At 36.9% G+C, this 20,210-nt stretch overlaps 1 protein-coding gene across 1 annotated transcript in view; it reads right to left on the minus strand.

Annotated features, from left to right (window-relative positions):
• LOC127938190 (disks large-associated protein 2-like) overlaps positions 1-20,210 on the minus strand; it is a 63,232-nt gene that overhangs the window by 14,327 nt on the left and 28,695 nt on the right. The window contains exons 2-3 of the mRNA XM_052534628.1: positions 12,398-13,548; positions 414-625 (exon numbers count right to left, since the gene is read on the minus strand). Coding sequence (XP_052390588.1) covers positions 414-625; positions 12,398-13,477 — 1,292 coding nt within the window. The 5' untranslated portion in view covers positions 13,478-13,548. The remainder of the gene's footprint in view (positions 1-413; positions 626-12,397; positions 13,549-20,210) is intronic.

Below are 20,210 nucleotides of genomic sequence, written 5' to 3' on the forward strand. Positions count from 1 at the left end.
ACACTATAATTCTTCTTTTACACTAACTGTTTAAACCCCTACAGTACATTTTACACCCTGTGGCCAGGCCTCATGCACTGAATATGGTCTAAAGATAACGGATAATAATCAAGATAATAATCAAGATAATAAGACTATTAAAAGTTCATATAGTACACCATTTCTCTCAATAATAATATTGTTCTCTGCGATGCTGTGAAGTCCTAAGCCACTCAAACACCACAGAATCTATACTTCAAAACTAGAGAAAACCAGCTGATTCCAATGAGCATTTCTGCAAACACCCTGGGAACCACTCAAGCTTTTAAATTGAGAAGAAACATTTTGACAAGGCAGGAGGATAAACAACAGGCAGACAGTCATGGGCCACTCAGCATTAAAAATGAGAACAATTAAGATCTATTCAGACATACCTTTGGGTGTCTATGTGTGGCCTCTGCATGGCTGATTTGAGGACAAGAGCATCAGACCGCACAGTCTTCTGAGGTGATGTCTTGGGGCTGGTATCAGACTCACCACTATCATCGTCTCCCATGGCTTTGACATAACTACTGCTACGCATTCGACGACATGGGATCTCCTCCTGGTCAATCCCTGGATAACCCCCCCACTCATCCTGAGGCACCTGCAGGGAAAGAGAACAAGGCATCAAAGCCTGCTCTTACACGCAGAATGAGAGAATACAGTATCTTTCTTTTTTTTTTTTTTTTACTAATATTTTAGCATATCGTGGAGAAAAAAAAAGCAAAAAAAGATATGTTTGTTTTGTGAGGTGATCAAATAGCGATCAGGTCAGTAAATGAACTGGGAATCAACATGGTTGTATTGCAGTTCAAAGAGAAATATCATGATATAGATAACTAGCAGAAGCTACTCTCATAATCTAAAGCTCTATTAGGGTGGTAATTGTTTCTCAGTGTGACGTCAGTAGAGCAACAGTTGCCTGTGATGAATCTCAGCTTTCAGAAGGCAGTTAATACATTGAGGGATACTGGAGGTGCAGTGTAATTTTATTAATTTTAGCAATAGCACATGCACACTGCATAAGGTTGTCACTCTTTATCCAAGTGCTTAATCCATTTGTGTATAGAAAATGTGGCTCTTTATTAGAGTGACAAATTATACAGAATTCCCTTAAAAACAACAACAGCAGTTTACAAGAAATGGCAAAAAAAAAAGCTAACCGCCCAAAAATGGTTGGCATACATATTGTATTTGTCATTTACAGCAAAGAGATGCCTAAACATTGTTATGGTTATCAATGTATGTCTCATGAGATACATTTTAGCATAAAAATGAGTACTTATGTAAATAATAATCTTTAAAAGAATATATTCTTAGAATTGTGAATTAAATGTAGAGTCTTCAAAAAAAGTGCATTTTATATGTATATTAAAAGCAATTAGCTGAACTTCGGAGCTATTTCTTGCATCATTAAGTAAATTTTTACATGCAGTTTCATAATTATTTCTATTTTCCTTCAAATATGCTGCCGAAAGCAGCACATGGCTTGTTTTAAATCTCATATTCTGGCTGTAGACGGTTGCTGGACATACTAAAATCACTAGCTTAATGGCAGTGAGAAAAAAAGGCTAACCTTTTAACCTTAAAAAAATTGCTTGCATATGAACACAGCATTTCTTAACACCTCCAGGTTTGTTTTCAAGGGATAACAGTAGAAATTTGTGTAGGATGTAGTCATAGCAACCACACATGAAAAATAATTATACATGTGTGTAAGATGAGAAACAATTATTGTTTATACCGGAGGTAATCAGAGCAATTTATTGAGAGGGAAACAAGTGCAAGTACTCTGTAATTCAACAAAGAATATATATTCATGTAATGTGTGCCGATGTAATTTATGCTATTCTCTAGAAAAAGGATGTTACAAACAGGTTATAACCGACCGACTGGTGGGTCTCACACAAACTATAATCTGCATACTGTACTGTAAAATAAGATCAAATCAAATATATACAATGAGTATAAATGAATGTGCAGATTGTATAAATGAAAAAGAGTTCATATGAATTACAAAACGTATTATTATTATTATTATTATTATTATTTATCTGTAATTATAAAATATATATATTTATAACGAATTATATATATATATATATATATGTTACAGTTGTAAATTACAGTTTGGCACTTACAGTGAAAGTGAATGACACAAATTCATAAACATTAAAATACTTGATGTAAATGGAAAGAATATTGCTAAAAAAAAAAACACAAAAAAAAATTTTAATATCCAATTTTATAACTATAGTACACTGATGCAAGGATTCTGAACTGCTCTGTGCCGTGTTTTACCCTGAACTGTTCCTGTTTGTCCTTATTTGGTCATGTTCCTGTCCTAGTTAGTTAATTAGTCTTTCTGTACACCTGTGTTTCTCCTACTGTCCCTTTCATTTAAGTTCGATTCTGTGCTGTCTGTCTTTGTCTGAGATTGAATGTCTACCCAGGTGTTTCCCACCTGCCAAGTGTCACCTTCTGGATTTTTGGATTAAAAGACTATTGTTTGAGTGTATGCCTTGTCTCCTCGCTCCTCGCCTTAAGGGGGTCGCACACCGGACGAGAAGCGCAGCGCCGGGTCGCGTCGCGCCACGTCTTTAAAATTCGAACACATTATTCTCTATGGGTGTACACACACCGGCGGCGCCATTCGGCGTCTGTCCGCGGCGCCCAGCTACGACTCAGAACGCTGTTCAAATTTCTGCCGCGCCACAGAGCGCCATCCGCATAGTTTTATATTAAAAAAACCCAGATGATATAAACTGAAACTGAAATTAAAATACAGTACACTTGTTTCATTCAAATAAAACATTACAAAAAGTGTTTGGTTACGTTTTCAGCTGCACAGTTGCCTAGACAACTGATACAACAAAAAAATAACAGACAGTGTAACAACTGGTATGGCGATGCAACACTATAAACCCGAGAGGCCTACATTAACTTACTTACTTAAACAGCTTTACAGATCAAATGATACAGAAGTTTTTTGTTTTGTTTTTTTGTAGAAGATTGATTGTACTATAATATTATAAGCTTTACATTTATGCTCTTAAATCCTTGAAAAAGAGGTCCTATTCATTTTCTTTGTGAGTGACTAACAATTTTTTAAGGAATTTTTGTGGTTGAAAACAACGGCGCTTTAAAAGGTTTGACAGATGATTCAAAATGCATTTTTGTGGTAACTGTTGTGTTAATAGTAGGACTAATTCAGCCAACATATTCACTGGCACTTTAATATTATCTGTGTCTTGACTGGATTCTGAACCACATCACTGTGATAAAATCAAAGACAATGTCTAGACAGCATCATGAGAAAAGCACCAATTCATCTCCTCAGCAGAGCATAACAGACAACAGATTCCTTGTTCTACCTCAAACAGCGTTTTATCTCTTTTCATAAGTATATGCTTCAATTTGAAAATTTCATATCATGATTATAGTGACCATGATCACTAGGGCTGCACAATGTGTCGTTTAAGCATCGATATCGCGATGTACGAATCCATGATAGCCACATGGCAGGATGTGGGATGTAGGTTGTCATAGTTGATCCGTTATTCATTAACTGTACGTGCCAGCTGCTCCCTGGCCCTTGACGAATGTGATTCGCGGATTAATCGCACAGCTCAGTCATCATAGAGTGAAAGTTTTGACAGGGCAGAGAGAGAGAGAGAGAGAGAGAGAGACCATGCGAGAGAGAGATAGAGAGAGAGAGCGTGCGAGAGAGAGAGCGTGCGCGCACGAGAGAGAGAGACAGAGGGAGAGAGAGACCATCTTCAAACAACACAATCGCTGTCTTGCTCTCTCTCCCTCACGCATATTAATCAATTGACTAGATGGTGTTGATGTTTAAATCATTTAAAATGACAATGTAAGTGTGCTCACCCCATTTTTGTTTGTAAGAAAAAATTTCATGAGATTTCATATCGCAATGTATAGGCTATCGCAGAAAAATAAAATATCGCAATGTAATTTTTTCCCAATATCGTGCAGCCCTAATGATCACAGTTATAAATTTTATCAATAGATTGTTAAAATATGTTGGAAATGTTAAAAAAGTACTTAATCATTTCACTTTGTTTACCAACAAATCACAAATAAAATTAGCAAAACTATCCATTTTTAGTTTGCATAAACATTAAAAAAATATTATGAAAAAAAGATGGCTGATTTTAAACAAAAAATCTTGGTCGGGTGACTTACAGTACAACATAATATTATCTACCAAGTAAAGGATCAAAATTATACATTTTATCTGCTCCATAAAAAAATCTGAAGTGCTTTTTCATCTACTTTTCCATTTACTGGTTTCGCATTTGCGAAAAGAAAAAAAATGCAGACAGGCTGAATGAAAATGTAAATCTACTGTCTGACAGCAGGTGGTGCTTATGGAACAGCAGAAAAAGAGTTGTTTCCATGGTAACCACTGTAAACAAGCAGCTCTGTGTTTATAGACGGTTTCAACGGCATCAACATAAACAAACGTTAATACGCGTGAGCGCTTTTGTGGACCTAACTTAACTTCCGGTAGACTCCAAATAGAATCAATAACAACAGCCAAGTCCCTCTAGAGTAGATATTTTTTGATAACAAACAAAATGTGTTTTCTGTGTGGATCAGGCGGACTTAATGAAAATGCAAATTCATTCTTTGCCAGCAGGAGATGTTTTAAAGCATAGACATAAAGCGCGAGAAATAGAGGTTTCCCCAGTAACAGCTGTAAACGAAGCAGAGCTGGTACGCTCACACGCTGCTTTATCAGGCATATAACATGCAAATCTTCTTTCAGAAATACAGCGATATAAAAACACCCGTGCCTCGTTTTGATATTTAAACATAAATGTAAGGAATTATTATTAAACGTGCAATACGTTACGTAATGTTACGTTACTCATGTTTATTAAACAAAGCCTTTTTGAAAATCGATCAGTTTTAAAATTGTGGCGAGTCTCCAAAAATAAATAAATGTATGGGAAACACATCCCGCCGCACAACCACCTGAGCCCAACTTCAGTCTACTCATCACCTTGGCTTTAACTGCGTTTGTAGATGGCACCGCAGCCAGACCGATATAACACAGACCGGAAGTTAACTTAGGTCCAGGCGCGTGCGCCCGATGAAACCGTCTATAAGCACTGTTTTTTTATGCATTACACAGAGGGACGGTGAAAAAGAAATCAAAACTTTTCTTAAAACAGTAACTTCCGACAGATCTTCAACAGATCACTGATGCTGTGTGTAGTTGCCTCCTGCTTCAAATGCTCCACCTTCATCCCTCTACCAAAAAAAACAAAGATCACAGGATTAATGACTACAGACCTGTTGCTTTAATGTCTGTGGTCATGAAGTCATTTGAGAAACTGGTGTTGGCCTACTTGAAGGAAATTACTGAACCCCCTGCAGTTTGCTTACAGAGCAAACAGGTCTGTGGACGATGATAGTCAACATGGGAATGTATTATATCCTAAAACATCTGGACAAACCAGGGACTTATGTGAGGACCCTGTTTGTGGAATTCAGCTCCACTTTCATCCCCATCATCCTGGATACCCTCCTGTATAAACTGACCCAGCTCTGTACCCACCTCCACCTGTCAGTGGATCACCAGCTTCCTGACATACAGGCAGTATCTAGTGAGTCTGGAAAAACTCTCATCCAGCACCTCAGGGGTGTGTGCTCTCCCCACTGCTCTTTTCCCTCTACATATATGACTAGACCTCTAAAGACCCCTCTGTCAGGCTCCTGAAGTTTGCAGAAGAGACAGCAGTAATCGGCCTCATCCAGGACAGTGACGAATCTGCTTACAGTCAAGAGGTTGAGCAGCTGGCTTTCTGGTACAGTCACAACAACCTGGAGCTGAACACACTCAAAACTGTGGAGATGATAGTGGACTTCAGGAGAAACCCCCCTACACTCCCCCACTAACCATTATGAAGAGCACTGTGGCAACAGTGGAGACAATCAGATTATTAAGCACTACCGTCTCCAGGACAATCATATTGACCCCACTGTGAAAAAGGCACCGGAGAGCTTGTACTTCCTTCATCAACTGAAAAAGTTCAACATGCCATAGGCACAGATGACTCAACCGTTACCACCGTCTTGGTTTGGGTTAAATCACATTTAAGAAGACTGCAACAGACTATAAGGACAGCTGAAAGGATAATTGGTGTGCACCTCCCCAACCTTCAGGACTTGTTCAACTCCAGAGAGAAGAAATTGGCAGGTAACATCATCACAGACCCCTCTAACCCTGGCTACAGCCTGTTTGCTCTACTCCCCTCAGGCAGACGTTAAATATCTGTGTGCTCTACAACATCTAGTCATAAAAACAGTTTTCCCCCTAAACCAACACAGAAATTTGTATATGCAGTAAGTAATGCACAAATCTGTACATAAATCTTCGTTCCAGATGTATCATGTATACATTATAATTTTTCCCTAAGTCTTACGTATTAACGTTTTTTCTGTTCTCATATCATATATGTATGTAGGCTATGTACCAAGAGCTCCTAAAACACAAATTCCTTGCATGTTTGCACACACTTGACAGATAAAGCTCATTCTGCTTCTGTTACCTTGAGTAACCCGAGACATTCCCTTTTGAGTCATTCTCTAGACACTGAACCCGAAAGCCTCTTTGGGGAACAAGTAAAATCATGCAGTGTAAAAACAGTGCTATCTGCAAATCCACTCAGAGTTATATGGGGAGAAATGCCAGAAGAGAGGCAAATGGTCCATCGACTTGTTAGCCAGACTAAAAGCCAACAGCAACTCGCTTTTCCAACACTCTTTCTGGCTAATGTCCGCTCACTAAACAACTAAATTACTTAATACTTAATAATGCCTGGAACATTATTACCTGCGAATTAACAGTTGTGTTTATTGTGACTATGTATGTTCCCCCAAGTGCTAATGCTGGCGCTGTGAATCATAAATCTATTCCTCAGCATTTCTCTGTATATTAACACAAATCAACCTTTAAGCTGGTAAAACAGTAAGAACCAGGAACATCTCTAACTAAAAAAAATTCTCATTAGATTTCTTATCTTCCAGATGAGTGGTAGCAGGTGGTCACATTACATTATTCTACCACATGGAGGCACTAAAGACAACACACTCATATACTGTAAATGAACATTCATTATTCACTGACAGTGAGGAAGTGCATATATAGATATAACTCCACTCAAGAGCAGGATTAGAGGAATCTAAATGAGAGAAAAAAAAGGAACCTTCAGATGTTGAAGCGATGACTGCAGAATACTTTTAGACATTTCCACTCAGTGTGAAATTGCATGCTATCATTGCAAGTTCAGTCATTTCGCTTACTCTATTTGCTGGGAGACAGAAATGCCTCCAGGGTTTATAGTTGATAAGGGAGTTAAGATCTTCAAATAATGCAAAATAAAGTTTCAAATGAATGAGCAGCACTTCACAGAGCTGTGCTAACATTGAGGAAGCTAGCTGATTAATCAGGAGCTGAAGACCTTTGAAATCCTCCTTCCCAGATTTCCGGAAAACAGAAATTCATGCTAATCTGGAATTTCCAGTACAGCTGAGAGGAAGGCCCTAATCTTGAGTTAAAAAAAAAAAAAAAGCTCAATAATGCCCCAAACTGTACTCAGATTTGCCAAGATAACAAAATATCCAAATCAATGAAATTTGAAAAAAATATTTAGGCCTGAATTTAAGATTTATGCAATTAAATTGCATATAAAGTGACAAGTAATGCCTTACTTGTAACTTTAGCATGTACATTTAATGAACATTCAGCATGTGCTATTGATGTGTTAGCTATTGATTTTTAAATGAAATACACAAGACGAATTGGTTAATTCATTTACATATATTTAAGTGACGTGACATCCAGCCAAGTATGGAGACCCATACTCAGAATTTGTGCTCTGCATTTAACCCATCCGAAGTGCACACACACAGAGCAGTGAACACACACACACACACACACACACACACTGTGAACACACACCCGGATCAGTGGGCAGCCATTTAAGCTGCAGCGCCCGGGGAGCAGTTGGGGGTTCAGTGCCTTGCTCAAGGGCACCTAAGTCATGGTATTGAAGGTGGAGAGAGCACTGTACATGCACTCCCCCCACCTACAATTCCTGCCGGCCCGAGACTCGAACTCACAACCCTTCAAATGCCAGTCCGACTCTATAACCATTAGGCCACGACTTCCCACCAAACCCACGACTTCACAACTTTTATTTTACATATTTTAAAGTGCATTTGGATTACACAGTTTTTACATTAATAAACTAAATGGGATTTAAATTTGTCAGTCATACATAAATGAAACTGGTAAGATTTTTTTGAGTGTTTTAAAAATACAATAACCAGGTTTATATATTTTTTTATTTAATCAATCAATCCAGTAGGTTTCAATCTCATACATTATAACTGGACTTTTAAATGTGCCACTTTTATTAGGTGTTTTAACAGTTGTCTGGCTGCAGTGTGTGAAAACAACCTGTCTATAATGATAAAAATCCACCCAGTCATTGTTTTATAATCCCAATAATTCACAAACACGTCTCTACACATTAGCAGTTCCAGGTTTCTCACATACTTTGATGACCATGACATATGATTAGGCTTGGGTATCGAGTATCGGGTATTGATTGGAACCGGGACTAGCTTTGCGATTTTTCCGGAATCGTTCAAAAGTTAAAATTTCGATTCCTAGTTTCGATTCACAGTCCGCCAACCGGAAGAAGAAACCGCTGAACACCAACTAAGAAGCGTCCACCAGAAGTGTTGGCATAACCGAGCGAGTCGAACATGAATAGCGTGCGTCGCCTTTCCAAAGTGTGGCTTAATTTTTCTAAACTAGGGATGGGCGATACATCGCATGTAAATGAAAATCTCGGCAAAATGCAACTTTTGGTCGAGATTATTTCGTGCATAGGAGAGTGCACATTGAACATGATAAAGCACCTCAGAGTAGAAATAAATGTGTGCCCCGTCTTTGACTTGCTGCGCCGACCATCCTCTGCTGCCTCTTCCTCTGGCTCCGACCCCCAGCCTGGCACCGCAGTGACTGCACTGCAGTCCGAATCCAGTAAGTAAAACAATACATACAATAAATAATATGTCTTGTGCCAACATTGAGGCACGTTATTTTTAGAACTGTTTCTGATGGACAAGGTCAGACTATTTCCTTCAGAAATACTTTTTTGACCCTGCCTCTTAAAAGAATCGGAATTGAGAATCGTTAGGAGCCAGAATCGAAACAAAGAATCGTAATCAGAATTGGAAACGTTCAAATTCAAAGATACCCAACCCTACATATAATACCATTTGTGATGCTCTATGCCCTATAATCATATACACAGCCCTGAGTGAGAAGCTGCGGTCCGCCATTACTGTTCTCTTGCTCTAGCATCAGGAGGTACACTATCAGCACCAAAGAGCCATTAAAAGTGTTGTGTGTTGGGATGCACCAACAAACATAGGAGTCTCTACAGAACGCTGAGGACATGGTGGTAAACTTTAATTTTCGAAGGAAATGTCCTGGAAAAAAATTGAAAGGTCCTATAAATTTGTGCTAACATTCTACACCGGGCTGCCTTACCAAAGGGGGTCAGGTCAGCTGAAGCTGTGCAAAGATTGCTTTTGAAAGAGGGATTGATACCAACACTTTGTGCGCAAACGTCAAGACTACGGACACCGTAAGCACCACACGTCACATTTTGATTTCCAAAAGATCTTCCTGGCTCTCTGTAAGGCGATTGTAAATAGGAATGTGGTACTTAAAAATTGCATTTGGAAGCAATGTGAAGTCAATAACAAGGTCACCACCAGTTAAGCTGTAACACCGGTATGCACGGGAGCATGATCATTTGAAGCTCCGGCAGGGTTGCCAGGTTTTCACAACGAAACCAGCCCACTCATTTTTCATTTAAAGAGGACAAAGGCAAATAACAATGTGATTTGGCTCATACCCTAAAAGTGACAATTTCAACAAGCCATAAATAATTATCAGTGGGGTATTTTGAAATAAAACTTCACATACATATCAGAGAACAATTAAAAATATGAATATCATAATAAACTTTGGGTCCCACTTTATATTAGGTGGCTTTAACTACTATGTACTTACATAAAAAAGTAAGTACAATGTACTTATTGTGTTCATATTGTATTGTAAAACACTTTTGCTGCTATTGAGGTGGGATAAGGGTAAGGTTAGGGAGAGGGTTGGAGGTATGGTTAGTTTAAGGGTGGGTTAAGGTGTAAAGTATGGGTCAACAGTGTAATTATAAATGTAATTACAGAAATTGAATACAGATGTAATTACATGTATTTTTTAAAAAATATAAGTACAATGTAAAAACATGTATGTACACAATAAGTACATTGTATTAAATTATTAATTAAAATGTAAGTACATAGTAGTTAAGGCCACTTAATATAAAGTGGGTCCAAACTTTGTTTTTTTTTAAGTGTTTACATTTATGTAATACAAATATACAGTAAATCACATTTAATGTATCATTTTTTTTAAAATGGTATAATACTATCAAACAACAATTGCCAAATTTGTCTATTCATATACATCACATTAAGTTAGACAATAGGAAAGGGGAATTTAGAATATTACCAAGTATCAGTGCATTTCATGGCACCTTTAAGCTATGATTATTTAAATAAAATCAAATAGATCATAATAAAAAATGTTTTGGAGTGTTTACATTTATGTAAGACTAACAAATATACAGTAAATCACATTAAATGTATTCATTTTTGTTTAAATGGTGTAATACTATCAACCAACAATTGACAAATGTGTCTATTTATATACATCACATGAAGCTAGACAATGGGAAAGGGGAATTTCGAATAAACATCTGAGACAGCTTGTCTGGATGTTTCTCGTCATCTTAATTCAGATTCCCACAAAGCCTAACCTTTACAGGTTTGCACATTAAACCACTACAAACCATGTATTAAACCACTAACCATTAAACCACTACAAACGGCATTTCATTGGCTCTATTACATTTCAATGGCTCTGTACTTGTACTCTGCACAGTGACAATAAAATCTAATCTAATCTAATCTAATCTAATGTATGTACAATACACATCTGGCTGGTTAAACACACTGGAACACAGCTGACTTATAATGAAATCAGATTTGAAGTTCACAGTTATTAGTGAATGGTTAATTAGTGAGTGTATCCAGTTGAATGCCATTTACAACTCAGCAAGGCTGTCATCTGTCTCGAGCACTGACAGTCTCTAATAAGGTCAACAACAGGACAGGCTTCATTTTTTTCCAATGCAAACATAACAATGCTGTACAGTATGAGCTGAAGTTTCAAAGTAGTGCTTAGCTTGTCAGTACAAGGAGACTACTGTGCTACTTATGCCATAATTAACCTTCGAGGAGGAAGATGTCAGTTAGATGTCAGGAACAGATTAGTTAAATAACTGTGTAGCAGTCAGCATGACCTATGTGTGCCCCGTGCCATAAATCAGAATGAGAATCAGAGGCAGTATAAAACTTCAAATCAATTCAACAGTATGACAATTTATTTAATTTATATCTATTTCGACAGACAAGTTAAAATCACCTGAATGAAATCAGTAGTGGACTGATATGGATTTTTTGACTTTTAAAACATGCTGGCATTCTCTGCACTGTCAATATAAAAGCTTGGGCACTGTAAATATAAAAGTCCCACTTTTGAAGCTTATTTTCAAAACAGCAAAAACTTATAAACTTATATTTCTCTGGCATTAAAACATAAAATAGAAGCGGTCTGTATGTCAGCGGTCAATGGTCTTGCAATGGTCTGACCGTTGGTAACAAACTGCAGTCCTCAACAGGGCTTAAACACATGTGCCTTTACACCAAATACATGCTGCAATGAAAATACATAAAATAATGCTTGACTAGCATTTAGATACTTGCATACAGTATGTTTTGGGTTTATGGGTAGCCCTGCCTATAGCAAAATCTCATTGGTCCAAAATTTATCTGGCAAATTGAAATCATGCCCATGCGCCATGCTTTACTGCTTGAGCCTCAGGAAGGATATCACAAAATGATTTAACATTCAAAATTAATAAAATTCATATCTTTGTCAATTATTCAGTCTCCAAAGGGAATGTTCTGTCAAAATCTACACCAAAATCAAAGCAGATTATGTGCTGATACACAAAACCCATGCAACAAAAATGCAAATTCCCTTCATGAACAGACTGCAGCATTACACAGAAACCATTAAACCATTTTTTTCTTTCCCATCATACAACTGCTGGTTTAAAGGCATTTGGGGCTTCAATTATATCACCTTCTCAAGGATGGAAGTGGGTGTTTTTAAAAAAAAAAAGCCTTGACCTACCTGTAGGTAGTGTGAGGACCGGAATGATGGTTTAAGGTCCTGATGCATCATGGGCTTCTCTAGGTTAAGGGAGGACTTTCGATAGGCCTCCTTGGCCTGGCTGACGGTGAGTGTTGACCAGGAACTTCTCTTCATGAACTTTCCATCAGGTGCCATGGACAGGCCCTCGCAGGCTGAACACTTGACATCATTGTTGCTTTTGGAGGTTTTGAGTGAGTGGTCTCCAAAATGAGTGTGCATGGATTCTGGGAAACTGTGACCTACGTGCTCATGGTGGTGGCGGCTCAAGGCGCTGGCTGTGCGGTAGGTGCTATCACTATCTAGGTTGTCATCCGAGCTCCACCAGCCCCCCGTCCCTGACCGGTGCCTGCGCTCCTTGCTTTTACTGCGCTTGCTGCCGTGCTTGGATGAGTGATGATTGCCGTGGTGATGGTGATGGCTTCCCCCACCTCCACTGTCACCTTTGGTGCCATTCATCTTGGACGATCCCTCCAGTGAGTGGGACTTGGTGAAGAGCTTCTGGACAGAGTGCACCAGGTGTCGGATACGACCGGGGCTCTCACTTCGCTGCTCCCCACCAGGGCTGGCAGATGTGCGTTGGTACTGGAGTGTGTGGAAGCCATCGCGATGAAGCGGAAACTGTTTTTCGAACTGGTCCAGCAGGTTTGCGGGGATGCGGTTGCTCTTGCTGCTGTTGCGGTGAGAGGCAGATGTTGCAGCTGGAGCGGCGGATGTGGCTGAGGTGGTGATGGCTGCACAGTCTTCCCGGGCAGCTGGGTCATAGTACTGTGAATTGTAGTGCATTCTGGGAAAGGTGCTGCTGGAGATATGGTCGGCAGGGGCAGTTGAAGTTAGCGCCACGGGTGACATGATCATACAGTCGGAGTGAATGGAGCTGCGGGGGGAAAGACGGTGATGGAAGTCCATGGCGTAGGCCTCCGTGGGGCTGAGCAGGTAGGAGTGGCGTAGATCGGACACATGCATGCCGTGCAGGTCATGGAGATGCTCGCACTCCACCAGTCCACATGGGGGCAGTGTTGGAATCTGGTGCATTGCACGACCACCTGATAAGCCCTTCATGTTCCTGGTTGGAGCGAGGCTACTATCCTCATTGAAATCTCGGGGTGGTGACCAGGAGGAATACTGCTGGTCTGAAATAAAGAGAAGGATATTAAAGATGAGCAGGTTTACTAGACTAGTCTTAAGTTTATTTATCTGGCACAACGATATCTTCACTCTTGTTTCTGAAGATTTCATTTTACAATAGGCTAAACTTATTGGTCAAAATAAAAATGATTTCAACATTTACACTCAAGTCATTAAAAACCTTCATAACTTGCATTTTTATTTTGAGGAAAAAATAACTTTAACTTCGGCGAATGTAGACAATGTGATTTGAACCATTTTTAAACCCTAGTTGCTAGATGAGTTCAAGCCACTGTAACTTATTCAAAGTAACTAGTAACTAGCAATGGCTTAGGAAGATTATAAATTGATATTTATGTCAGATGGACATAGTTTTTTAATGAATCAATTGAAAGTTTCACTCATAAAGACATTGGCTAGATTTAAATATACATAGTTCCCTACTAGTGGCTCAAAACCAGAGTATGTGAAAAGAGCAATACTGTATGTCTGAAATCATGGAATTCATAAAACAATCATCTGGAACAAAAGCATCATACGGATCTGTGACTAGAAGTAAAGTTATCCAAATGATGGTAGTAAGTCACATGTCAGTGACCACATGACTAATGTATTAAATAAAGTCTGGATTACATTCATGCTATATGGAATGGATGTTTTTGGAGGGCCACTGTCCTTCAGAGTTTAGCTGCAATCCTAATTAAACAAACCTGAATCAGCTAATCAAGGTCTTCAAAATTACTACAAACTTACAGGCAAGTCTGCTAGAGATGGTTGGAGTTAAACTTTGCATGATGTTGGCCATCCAGGAGTAAAATTAGGCACCCCAGATATAATCATTCTTTTTTACTTTTTCAAAAGAAGTACTGCACCTACTCCAATTTTGGACAGAGCTAGTTTCTTGGTTGGTTTCTGCATTACTTTTTATTTTTATTATTAGGTCACACTTTATTTTAGGGTCCAATTCTCACTATTAACTAACCATTTACTATGACTTTTGCCTCAATTAACTCCTTATCTGCTGCTTATTAATAGTTTATAAGGTAGTTGTTTAGTTTAGGGTATTGAGTAGGATTATGGATGTCATGCATTATATGTACTTTATAAGCACTAATAAACAACCAGTATGTTAATAATAGACATGCTAATAAGCAAGTAGTTATTAGTGTGAATTGGACCCTATACTAAAGTGTTACCTATTATTATTATTATTATTATTATTATTATTATTATTATTATTATTATTATTATTATTATATAACAAATGTAAGACCATAACGTGTTATTTAATTATTATTTTTTTTATAAGTTGTTATCATTTTATTAAATGCAGTTAAATTTATGACTTATGTTTTTGCCTTAAGTGGATCTTCATGTATGCCATTTCATAATTACTTGTTGTCTTTGAAATAGTTAAAGTTTACTGTAAAATGCACTGATAAGCATATAAACTTAATATATTTTAATTTAATTTCTGTTGAAACATGAATGTCATTTATTTAAATATATTTGTAGTTACACATTTAAATTGTAATATCAAATGGTTGGGGTGTTATCATGTAATATGTAATCTCATTCTAATAAATTAAAACTATAAAACTAAACTAATCAAGTACTTTACATACGATTTAGTATGTTATACAACACATCAAAATAAGTTATTTAAAGCATGACAAAATATTATTAAACATAATTTAAAATTTATATTTATACAAAACTTTTAAAACTAAAACATTCAATTGTCTTGGGAAAGGATTACTCTCTCTTGGTTTTATAGAGCTCCTCCTTTATAGTACCATGGTTCATATCCAAAAGAAAATAAATAAATAAATAAATAAAGCATTTAACTGTCTTTCAGATAGACTCCTTTCTTCTGACTAATGGGATCCTGCAGGAAACCTCTCTCTCTCTCTTTGCATGAAATGTATTATATAAGTATTCATTGTGAGTTAAAGTATGCTAATTCTGACAGAAAAGGAATCTTCTTTCAATTCTTTCAAAAGAATTATGACCACAAGAGAAAAAAAAGGGTTTGTATATTTCTGACGTAACATTTAGAAAACCTAAATTAAATTCATCAAGCCTAAAACACTGAAAAGAGATGCCCTGAACTCCCAGGAGAGCACAAATCTGTGGTTTAGTTCCAAGTATGGTTGCTTTTATGCATCTTACAGCGCACCCATTGCAGAGAAAATTCACCTTGATCAACCAAGGGAACGATGGCGATAGCTCACATGGATTTGCATGGATCCTGGCTCAAACCTGCAGTCTTACGGCTGACAGTCAAATTTTAAACGACCACTATATCATACCACACTTTCAGGTCTGTTTCAACTTCTTTTCAAAGAAAATTTTGCACTGAAGTCTGTTTTGGAAAACTTCTAAAGCCATGTGAAAGCTTTATGTGAGGTGCACCATGATGCAATGAAAAGCAAACAAAACTAACAAAAAACATACTTTGGACCAACATAAAAAGAAAACAATTCATATTTGTTACATACTCTTATTGTTAAATAATCTTATTTTTTATATGCGAACAACACCTTCATTTCACCATAAGTATAAACTGGCTTTAGAGTGTTTTAGTACCCACCAACATTTTCAGTGGTGCTGATTCTAGAAGTCCATCCATCCATTCTAGAAGTATTTTTCCCATTTTTTTTTTTCATATGATTTTTTTAAGGTATTTTTTAAGGCTTTAAAAGTCATGAAGCAAACCAACCAGCCACAAGGAGAATCACAACTTTACAAACTTTTATTTAAAACAACAAAAAGCATTTGGACATCAAATACTTTATAGAGAAACAGCTTTGCTTTTAGACAAAATGACCAAAAACATGGTTTTTGATTAAACCAATATTAAAATGCACTTAAATTTTTCTTCTTCTTCTTTTTTTTTGTGTGTTAGAGATATAAAAACAGCTAGCAACATCCAAACCATGTGTTCTCATCATCTGGGATAACAGCTAATATCAGTAAATGACAAATTAAAGCATAGATGCAAATGTGCATGAGAAGAAATCGGAGCAGGAAACACCTTTAGTGCTAAATCTCCTCTTACATAATGCCCAGGGTCCATAATCCATTGCAGTATATCAGAGAGAATGAGATATCACACAGAGTTGTCATGGTAACCATTGCTGAGAACTCTGACCATGAAAAGCAGATTTTAGAGTTTGTTACACAGGGATGACAGTAATTCACCGCAGGACTGCTGTTCCCAGCCGTCACTGGATTTCATTCAAGAATTATTACAGTTTATACATCTGTATACTTCAGAGCTGAATTCTAGATGGCTGTGTGATAAAGAGCTCGTAAGCCTGATGACTTCAGGATAGAGTAAATGGATCTTGCTGTAAAATTATTATCAAGCCTCCAAGTCAAAGCAGCCCCAGCAGAATCCACCGGAACCCATCGAGGTTTAAATATGCAACATTCCCAACATTTCCTCTGCTGCTTCTCTATTTTTACAACACACTGCTACAGAAAATGATAAAAGAACATGTGGTTGCTGTGGCAACTAAATAAGTGGAAGACAGACAACCGTGCGATCTCACATGCAGCATCTTGTCTGACACACAGTTACACACAATGACACATTCAGGGTCACTACCTGAGCAGCCGGAGATAATTAGAATTGTGCAATCCAAGGGAAAAAATGACAAAGATATGTGGCACTGATGTCACAGAATGTGGAATCTAAGAATACATGTTAGTACACACTAAAACAGGTTATGTAATCTACAGTCCTCTAGGTACAACTCTTTCTATGAATTGTATCAAATAAAATTACTAGTTAATCTTACACATATTACACACACGTGCGCACATATAATACGTACATCTAGAAAAACCAGGTAATAAAGTATACGCTGTAGTTTAAAATTCTGATTTGTAGACCTGAAAAGTCTTAAAACGTAATAAATTCTTGAAACTTTTCCAGTCTTTAAATTATCCATATCCTTTATCATTATTATTTAATCATTTTCCATTAATTTACAAACCATTGTAAAAGTCATGGGGCCTTTAAATTTTGTTCCACTGTTCTAAAATATTCCGCTTTGGTTTACATTTTGATAAAAAATCTGAAGGTTAAAATATTTCTTTTTTAACAGAAAGGATAAAAGGTAGCACTTCATTTTACAGTCCTGTTTCCCATGTACATACTATGTACTTATTATAGTAATTACAATAACTATGTAATAACTAGGTACTAACCCTAAACCTACCTCTAAACCTAACCCTACCCCATCTAGTTACCTTGTGTTACCAGAACTTTCTTAGATAAATACACTGTAAGTACACTATAAGTACATGTTAGTACACGTACTGTAAAATAAAGTGCAAATCTTTCAAAATGAACTTCAACTCTCATGTAGCCTACGCTAACTCTCAAACCCTCACTGAATAATTGAATATTATCTCCAGCTCTTTATTTCCATCCTCTTTTTTTCCTCAAATTACTTAAAAATATCAAGGTATAATTAATAATGTGCCTGAGCTAGAACATTTTCCAGACCACTCAGACAAATACCCTTTACGCCAATAAATTACAACACATTATATGATTTCTTTTTTTTTTTTTTAATAACAGGGAGGACATGGCAATTCACCCGGGCACCTCACAGATGAGATAGAAAATGAACTACATTTACTTAAGGAAAGCTGCACTTGTATCTTTTCCAGTGCCAGTTGCATAACTCGGCATTATCAAGTCTTCCCACCTCCACACCAAATCTCAAGTGAAACAAAAGATCACTGAAGACGAGAGCAGAGAAACGGCTCAAACTGTTAAAGATATCACTGAAGGGAGGGGTATGACTACCTGTCATTGTTTTAAATATTGGTGTCAGATTATAGGGGTATATGTCATTTAAGAACATATTTTATATTATGCAAATCCATTATGAATAAAAAACAATTTTAAGGTTGTACCAATCTAGAGAAAAAATGAAGAATGAGTCAAATAAAATCCCTCAACTGTCCAAATGTGTGGCCATTATTTACATGAACCAAACACTTTCCATTATATTACTCAAATATAAAGCCGTTTCAAGCGATCATTTGGTAGAAAATATCTATACAATACTTTTTTGCGAATAATAAGAAATTATACACTTCAGGAAATGTAGATACTGTATACACAAGGGCCAAAAGTAACACTTTTGTCGAGTGCCAAACGGACATTTCTCCATAACACAAAGAAACATATGGGAGTTCACATATGTGAATTATTACATGCATTAATCTTAGAATATTAACTATCGACAGACATACTATGTGAACTGGTTTTTATATAAAATAACACACATTTTGCATATCATATATGATATATTTAGCAAAGAGCAAATAAACCACCACTATAAACTTAAATGTGTACGAGCAAAATGCAGTATACTGTATAGCCTTAAATTTAGCCCATCCTCTAAAGACCCTAAATGTCACCACATTCTCATTCCACACATACAGTCTGACACAAAGCATTCTGGGAACTAGAAAGCTGCTGCAACTCAGTTAAAGTTGATTTAATATAATTTGTGTTGATCTACTTTTTTTCTAAGTACTATGCATTTTCAGTAATATTTCAGTTATATGAAATCATTTTAATTTAATTAATTTCACTTTTTTTTTTTTTGTGAAATAAGACTTTTAAAAAAAACTAATGGTAGGTAAAGTTGTCTTCCATATCTCCAAAGTGAGTGAAATTCATTTTAATTGCAAATGGAGAAACAAAAACTGACATAAAGAAACAATAAATATAAAGAGGGATGTAAATGGATATATATCACCATGGGAACTGCAGCATTCTGCCATAAAGCTAAAAGTTACGAGAGATGCCTCCCCTCTGATGAAAGGCAAACGCTGTTTCTTTAGCATGCGATGCAAATACAGTAAATCAGATTACTAGATGAAATCAATGGGGAGTTCAGGATAACCGCTGTTGCCACTGAGCCAAATGAACCTTTTTAAACACAGATAAGAAAACTAAAATAACAGGATAATAAATACTTTATAATAAATCAAATAATCAAACCTGAGATAAATGTTAACTGAAGATGTTTCTGTCTTTTCTTGCAAGGTACTGTCAGTCCATCAGATACTGAGAGTATTTAAAGGATATTGTTTCTATGGGAACTATAAAATCTCCTTTTCCTTTTCTTCTAAACAGACCCCTTCTTTTCAGAGAGGTTGAGAAAAACGTCATCTGTGAATCACACATCAAAAATACCACATACAACAATATTAAATAGCTATGTTAAACACATTTGAAAAAACGATTTTCCAACCATGATTTGGAGCCATCTCTATCTTTTTTAATCTTTATTAATATGTTTTAAAGATTAAGTGTGTCGTTTATGCATCACTAGTGTCACCGAACATAATGGTAAATGTAACCAAGCTCCAACAACGATTTGTGACGTCACATATCCACTTGAGCTTTTCCCGACAATAAGATAAACTGAAGAGTAAAGGAAAATATGCTTTGATGCTTCCAGTTTCATCAGGACATTTACTGTATGTCTCTTCAGACTTCAACAGTGTGATTTATTATTTTTTATTATTGTTTTGCAAAAAAAGGCACAGTCTAATGGAGCCATGGCAAAGAAAATTTGGTCGGACGATGGAACAGCCAAGTGCATTGTATCTGACAGCATCTACATCGCTA

This window comes from Carassius gibelio, chromosome A20 (genome assembly GCF_023724105.1).
Source record: "Carassius gibelio isolate Cgi1373 ecotype wild population from Czech Republic chromosome A20, carGib1.2-hapl.c, whole genome shotgun sequence".
Classification (NCBI taxonomy): domain Eukaryota; kingdom Metazoa; phylum Chordata; class Actinopteri; order Cypriniformes; family Cyprinidae; genus Carassius; species Carassius gibelio.